Source organism: Coffea eugenioides, chromosome 2 (assembly GCF_003713205.1).
Source record: "Coffea eugenioides isolate CCC68of chromosome 2, Ceug_1.0, whole genome shotgun sequence".
Taxonomy (NCBI): Eukaryota; Viridiplantae; Streptophyta; class Magnoliopsida; order Gentianales; family Rubiaceae; genus Coffea; species Coffea eugenioides.
Window position 1 is genome coordinate 37,261,680 of NC_040036.1, and position 8,540 is coordinate 37,270,219.

Consider the following 8,540-nt stretch of genomic DNA (forward strand, 5'->3'; position numbering starts at 1 on the left):
ACAAACCTCCCCAGAGGTTTTTAACAATTATAGAGAGCTCTCCTCAGGTTTTAAAAATTACATATACCTCCCATAATTTTACTACTTAGTAACAATGTACGTCAAATAAGATAGATTTTCTCGCAAAAATCCTAAATTGCCCTTTCGTGTGAAAATAAGAAAGAAAAATATAGTATACTCAATCATTTTCTTCTATACTTTGCACAAAGCAACAAGCCTAATCTCAAACAACTATCCAACCATAAGTTCTAAAACCAAGTAACCATTCAAAAGATCTCAAATTGAATATATAGTATTAATACTTGCCATGTAAAAGAAAAAAAACACACAGACAAACCCCATTGACAACCAATTTTATACTCCAAAATTAAATATCAATGTTCAAATATCTTTTCAATACAAGTTAATCTGATTTAGAACCACCATTGCAAGTTTGCAACCCTCCAATGGCCTTAAAAATATTAATATCTCAAAAGTAAAGAATAAATTTTACCTCCACAATAAAATCATAATAAAAAAATTCTAATTCAATGAAAGAGATCCTTATGTAATTATTGAAATTTTATAAAAATTTTTCTTAAAGTTCAACACATAATTTGCTCCCTCTGTTAATTTTGTAATTTTAATTTGCTAATATTCACAAAAATTGAATATAATAAAAAGAGGTTATATTAACTAGAAAAAAGAGAAGCAAAAACAAATAAAAGATAGAAAAATAGATTTTATTTTGGATTTTGTAAATTTATTCCCTTAAATTTAAAATTTTCTACCAGGAATTATAGGTATTTTACTATACCGGGGGATAACTGTAATTTTTTAAACCCTAGGGGAGCCAAGTGAAATTGTCAAAAATTTCAAAGGAGGTTTCTAAAATTATCCCATAAATTAAATCATTAGTTTAATATATGCCAAAAAAAAAAAACTGTTCATTACCGTTACGAACATAAACTTCTAAAACAATATTCTAGAAAGCAAAACATATGATTAATGTATTACCTAACTAAAGGGGAGTGCCCGTGCCCCGCACGGGTGTTTGGTGTCTGTGGAGAAGGAGGTTTTTTTGTTGAACAAACAATAGTACATTGTGAGAAGAAATAAAACTTAGTATGAAAAGATAAATGATATAATCAATCAATTCACACAGCGTTACAATAAAACTATGTCAAATTAAAGGTCGTTGATAATGCAGAAAAGCAAATCAACACAGAAAGCTAACCTTATTCCAGAATCCCCACCAAGAGCTCTTTCTTGCTATTGCTCCAAACCTATAAGATTATAACCAATCCAGACCAATTGGGGTTAGACAACGCAAAAAATGCTACCTTGCAATTAGGTAATGCAATAAGAGTCGCTAATTGTAGGTACTAAGAACACATCGACAAAATTAAGAGAGAAACTGAAAAATTGGGGGGGAGTGAAATCTAACCTCACGCTAAACCACCAGGAGTAGTTGGGACTGAAGAGCATTCTAAACTGATTAGTATGAAGCCAGGTAGAATTATTCCAATCCTAGAATGCGAATAGGGAGAAACTGATAATCAACCATTTAGGCATTAACATACCAACGGTTCGGCAATTGAATTGGGTGTAATTAATGACGAAATAATAGGTAATTTCGGAGTTGAGTTCGGATGGAAGAGAAAACGATGAGACAAATCGTTGTAGACAAAAGGTAAAAAGGGAAAACTTAACTCCTGAAACTGAAAGGGGATAAACTGACCAACGTTTGTGGCTCATAAATGCAGATTATAAATGATAGAGATATGGGTTCCTACCATTGATAGAGAAATCGTTGGCTTATTTCCTAAATTCGATTGCCATTCAAACGTTTCTGACAAAGCAACATCTCAAATGGTTATCTGCGACTGACAAGGGGAATTATTGGTAGTTAAGAGATATTTCGGTAATTACACCAATACACAAGCATATATGGATTGTACAAAATACGAAAACGGTTGCACACTAATTACACATTCCATCAATACTCAGATGGCTCATCAATGACAACTTTAAATATATTAAAATGGGTCATTTCAGTAAATATACCCAAATACATGCTTCTTTAAATTGTACATAAAGCTTTTAAACTAATACACAACATTTCATATTTTCAAAAAGCCCCCATCTATGCGGTTGAAATTCAACCTATTTTTTGACCAAAACTCAATCTTATATAGTATAAGGATTCAAGTTTGGGAGGCAAGAATTGATATTAAAGTGTGGGGGTGGGGGTTGGGTGGAGGGGGAAGGGGAGGACCTGACATGAGAATAGGAGTAAAATTCTTGTAAGCAATCCCCTAAGGTAAAAATCGACAGTTCTCACCCCCTGTTCTGCGGTTGGAACGAACTATTTTTAACTACAATGGAATGAAATTGTAGAATAATGATGAATTTTGGTCTCGAAACTTCGAAATGCAACCTAGAAAGTGTCCTAGGGCTTTGCTAGTTGATTCCAATTCAATAGTATAAAACTCATATCTCCTCCCAAATGTAAAGATTGTGGACTTCAACCCACCTCGATCGGCTTCTGAGCCTTCTCGCTTAGACCCGCTTGACAAGTTTTGACAACTTATTCCACATCAAGAAGCAGTCAATGAAGAAAAAACGTTGACGGTAAAATTTGGAATTGAGAAGACAAGAAGCAGGTGGAAAAGTGGAGGTGGAGCTTTAGGCCCTTATGGAATGAAGGCCGGCAGAATTTTCGGGTACGATGAAATATGTCATGCATGCACATGCACTACAGCAACCAATCTATGGATTAGTATGACAAAAATATACACAAAAAATAACGAGAGTAAAATATCAAGAACTTTGCAGGTGTGCCTTTTCACATAAATCACAATTATTGAATTTGGACAAAATTCAATCAAATATACTATACAATTGTAGATCTATCCAGTGTCAAATTTAATGACAATCCCATGTGACTCTAATAGCAGTTGAGATTTTCGGTATCACTATTCGATGTCAAATCTAATGCCAATTTCACTTATCACACGTGGATGAAGAAAATTTGAGTTAAACCAAATCAATTTGAATTATTAAAAAATTAAAGAGTGTGTGACAATTTAAATAAATAGGACGTTTGACAAAAATATAGAAATGACATTGAGTTATCACCAAAAAGTGACATTAAAGATCCCATATGCTTTAGAGATCTTCCATCCGGTTCTTATGCCGGTCAAAAAGGAGAAACGATTTAATCAATTTCTTAGTTTGGTAAAATTCTTATCTTAAGAATATGTATAGAACGAAGCATCAAAACGTAATATCAATGATAATATGCAATCACATAAATGATTTAACAGATGAAATTAAATATGGAGTGTCTTTGTTAGAAAGCTGGTCTTTGTATTGTTTAACTCAATTTTCTTCCAAGTCTGGTAATATCTGGCAACTCAATCTTAAACTATTTAGCAGCCTCGGTGTCAGCCCATGGCCGTAAGACTTATTGCCTAATGTATCGTCCATCATGTCGAAAGACTGGTTCTCCTCGTACAACTGCGAACTTCTTGCAAGGACCACATGATTCGACCGGATGCCGATGCTGTATATTTAAAATTTCGATGTACGATTATATTATAATACTATATTAAATATATATAAAATATTTATTTATATGCATCACATTTTTTATAAATATAGTATTAATACAATATAATTGTGCATTAAATAATGTAATAAAAAAAAACCAGTGGACCGAGTTACACGGAGCCACAATCGCATCGCACCCACATCCACATGATTTTATGGTACAGTTTATTGTTTGTACCTGAGTACGGATTTGGAGTCAATTTGCTTCACTCCCTCGGGAACTTTCCAGCGGCAGCGCCAACGGATTTTCTGTTCTGCATCTTATTTTATTCTTTATCCTATTTTTTATTATATTATTATTTTTTCTACAAAAATATAATGTTTTAGTTCTTTTTATTTTTTTAAGATCCAATAACTATTAATTGAGTAATATAAAAAATTTAACAAACTCAAAAAATCAAAATTCATAAAAAAAAGATTTTTTAAAGAATTTTCTGCTTTTTTTTTAATTTCTACTATATATATTACTTTATTGAAACTGTTGTATTTATTTTTTATTCAATTAATAGTATTGGATCTTAAGGAAATAAAAAAAGAATTCAAACATGATGTTTATATAGGAGAAATAGCAATCTAATAAAAAGTGGGATAGAGAATGCCATAAGGTGTGGGACAGAAGATCCGTTGCAAACAGCAACCCTACCTGCCCCAACTACCTCGAGGACTTTCCAACGTGACATTGAAGTTAGAGTCAATTGAAAAGAAAAAAAAGAAACCAACTTCCTCGAGAGGAGTTGGTCACCACATTAATTGTGGGGTGAGAGATCAAAGGTTCAAATCTTTTCTTCCATCAATGTGTCTCAATATGAGATTTGTTTTAAATTCATACGGGTGTGTGGTACACCTGTCTGATTTGATGATAGTTTAGTCCCCCGTCAGGTTCTCCCGAATCAGTTGAGCTACCCCATAGAGTAGGTTCTCCTCCCCCCTCTTAGGAGTAGGAGTGGGTTAGACTAAACTAGATGTTTTTTTACATAAAAAAAAAGGAATATAAGTAGCAAGAAAATTAATTGAGAAGGATTAATTTTCCAGATTAATTTTCCACGAAAATTAATGAAAAACGCAATAGTAGCAAGAAGATTTAACTAGTTGTCTAAGATAGTAGTTTAAACCTTAAATAGGCTACTAATTGAGAAGGATTTTGCAGCCTAGTATCTTAGCCATGTCATTCACACTAGTAACAACATTCCTGGCCCTTCTTGTAATAGTTCACATAGGAGCTGATTCAGCAGCACCTGATGATGTTGGGTTCATCTATGAAGGATTTCGATCATCAAATCTAAGCCTGGACGGAATAGCCAAAATTACCGACAATGGCCTCTTAAGGATAACCAACATCACCAAGTTACAAATGGGGCATGCCTTTTATCCTGATCCCATCAATTTTAAGAGCACGTCTAACGGCTCAGCATTCTCTTTTTCCACCCAATTTGTGTTTGCAATAGTGCCTCAAGTCTCAGGCCTGAGTGGTCATGGAATGACTTTCGTGATCGCACCAGCAAGACGCCTCCCAGGAGGGCTTCCCACACAGTTCCTTGGCCTCTTTAATGATAGCACCAATGGAAATGCAAGTAATCATGTTTTCGCGGTGGAGCTCGACACTATCCAAACCCATGAGTTTAACGATATCAACGACAACCATGTTGGAATTGACATTAACTCCTTGTTTTCTACAGCATCGCAGCCAGCAAGTTACCGAGATAATAACAAGAATTCATTTGACAACTTAACTCTTAGTAGCGCGCAGCGGATGCAACTCTGGGTGGAATATGATGGGGAGAGCAAGGTAATCAATGTTACATTAGCTCCAATTGCAGTGGCTAAACCAAATACTCCTCTTTTGTCATTGTCATATGATCTTTCGCCTATTCTACGGGAAACCATGTATGTTGGCTTTTCTGCATCCACTGGTTCACTAGCAGCAGCTCATTTTGTATTGGGATGGAGCTTGAAGATGAATGGTGTTGCTCAAGCACTTGACCTCTCTCGACTTCCCAAGCTACCTCGATTTGGACCGAAGAAGGTATCGAAATTTTTTACCGTGGGATTGCCACTAATTTGCACATTTTTGTTGTTGCTCGTAATATCTGGAGTAGCTTATCATCTAAGGAGGAAGTGGAAGTTTGCAGAGGTGATGGAAGAATGGGAGCTTGCCTATGGACCCCATAGATTTAAGTATAAAGACTTGTACATAGCCACCAAAGGTTTTAGAGAAAAAGAGCTGCTGGGGGCAGGGGGATTTGGCAGGGTCTACAAAGGAGTATTGCCTACTAACAAGATGGAAGTTGCTGTCAAGAAGGTATCTCATCAATCAAGACAGGGAATGAGAGAATTTATTGCAGAAATCATCAGTATTGGTCGCTTACGCCACCGAAACTTAGTACCCCTCTTGGGCTATTGTCGGCGTAAAGGAGAGCTACTTTTAGTATATGAATTTATGTCCAATGGTAGTCTTGACAAATTTCTCTACAATCAACCCAAGTCCACCCTTAACTGGAGCCAGAGACTTCGAGTCATCAAAGGCGTAGCGTCCGGATTATTCTATCTACATGAAGAATGGGAGCAAGTAGTGATTCACAGAGATGTCAAAGCCAGTAATGTATTGATAGATGCTGAATTGAATGGAAGATTAGGAGATTTTGGCCTCGCGAGGCTATACGATCATGGGACTCTTCCTCAAACCACCCACGTAGTAGGAACTATTGGATACCTTGCCCCTGAGCACAACAGAACAGGTAAGGCCACAACTAGCACTGATGTATATGCTTTCGGGGCCTTTTTACTAGAGGTTGCCTGTGGTAGAAGGCCAATAGATCCAAAAGCACCAGAAGAGGATGCGATATTGGTTGATTGGGTATTCTCGTGCTGGAACGCAGGTGATATTCTCCAGGCAGTTGATCAAAATCTGGGCACTGAGTATGTGAAGCAAGAGGCAGAATTGGTGTTGAAGCTAGGCTTGCTATGCTCTCATTCAGAACCTAGCATTAGGCCAAGTATGCGGCAAGTTCTGCTGTATTTGGATGGATCAGTTCTGCTACCAGAGTTGTCATCACTTGGCATTTCTGCTGTTGGTCTTGGGTTCACCAATCCTGGTAGCTCCGATGGAATTGCCTCCCGGTTGTCTCCCATAGACAATGGCTTTTCACATACTGTAACTGAATCTATTCTCTCTGGTGGTAGGTGATCAAGAAGCTCGTGTTTCTGGTTTTTAAAAATGTTATTCGATATTATGTTCAAAGAGTAAGTTTGATTTTGTAATGGTCATGGTAAACTTGTTTCACTTTTATCATGCAAGATTCTTGTCTTGCCAAGCCTTGATGTTTATGTACAACATACTGTTCAGGTTTAATCTTGAAATTGATTGTGATTCTCTGTTTCTCAGTTCGGAAGTAATAATCTCAACAAGAGATATGAAAACAGACGGATTGTCAATAAAGTAATTTTTGCTGCACCTTCCGAACTTCCAATGAGTATTTAGGTTCTATAATCTATCAAGCGACCAATTAGGTGCACATTTTTTAACATCACATTCTATGTGGAAGCTAATCTTGTTACAATACCTGCATCTGCAAGCCTAGTCCTTGCCTACATCCCAGAGTCAAATTTAATGCTGTTTTAACTTTTAATGTAGGCAAAAGATTGGTCTTTTTGATAACTTAATAAGTAGAAAATGTGAAAGGCAGAGCGTGCTATTTACCATTGTGCTTAGGCTTTTTTTTTTTTAATGGCAAACCTTGTCTATGGAGTGGGGATGTTAGCCCCTTATATTATTAATAAAAATAAGAAATAAGTACAAAAAGTTTAAGAAAATATCAAACATTGAGCTCATGAACTTTCTAAAGTAAGAGTGCTACTCCTTTACTAAATGCATGCACACTGATGAAAACTCTCTACAATCTAATAGCATTGATGCCCTAACAATTCCAGGAAACTAGTGATATGACGTGCAATAAAGCTCAGAAGAGAGTCGCAAATTTCCTAACTTATCCAACACAGAATTGGCCTCTCTAAAATTATGTGAAATCGAAGATGAAAAGGAATCTAACAAAACTCTTATCCTTCGTAGTGTATTACACAATGGCCATTCGAAATCATTCCTGAGTTAATCAATTGGGCCAGAACCTCTGAATCAACTTCTACTATCAATCAATCCACAATTACCCTTGACACACCTAAAGACCATGCAACAAAGATAAACTCTCCGCAAACAAAACATCAATCTCTACAAATTCCTCATAGAATGCAAAAATTAACCGTCCATCAGTCTCTAAGCATTCCACCCAATGACGGAGCCAAGGGGGGCTGAGGGGGGCTAAGTTTTGAAAATTTTAATTCATAATATGTAAATATATGTAGAAGACAAAGTTGGCCCCCCCTAATTTTTTATAGTTTTAGTTTATATTTTGAGAGTTTATATATATATATATATATATATATATATATATCTGTGTGTGTGTGTGTATGAATCAGCCAACTTTGATTTAATTTTTTCTTCAAAAAAATTATTTATATTTTATTTTGCTAATTATTTAACATTCAAAAAATTAAACATATAATTTGATAATCCATAGTAAATTGACCCAATTTGATATATTATAATAAAAGACTCAATTCATAATTATCAATGGGCTAAAACAAAAATAATTAATTTATTGGTCCATATACAAATATACAACTTAGACTAATTAATAAAAAATTTAAAATTAGTTATCTATACTCTTGTTGATACATAAACAAATGTACAAATAATTACTTGAAGGCTTGGTGAAGATAAGAAATTAAGTGATCTATCCTATTGTTAATAGATTGATTATATTTGTTCTCTCTCTTCCTATGTCAACTGTAACTATAGAACAGACATTTTCAATTATGAATATAATCAAAACAAAGATCCAAAACAAGATAAAAGATAATTTCTTGAATGATTGTGTAACGACCCCACCTCC

At 35.2% G+C, this 8,540-nt stretch overlaps 1 protein-coding gene across 1 annotated transcript; it reads left to right on the plus strand.

Moving 5' to 3' along the window:
* Positions 1-4,749: 4,749 nt before the first annotated feature.
* On the plus strand, positions 4,750-6,778 carry LOC113763483 (L-type lectin-domain containing receptor kinase IV.1-like). Its single transcript, XM_027307311.1, has one exon. It carries the CDS (start codon positions 4,757-4,759, stop codon positions 6,776-6,778), a length of 2,022 nt encoding a protein of 673 aa, XP_027163112.1. The 5' UTR covers positions 4,750-4,756.
* Positions 6,779-8,540: the final 1,762 nt, after the last annotated feature.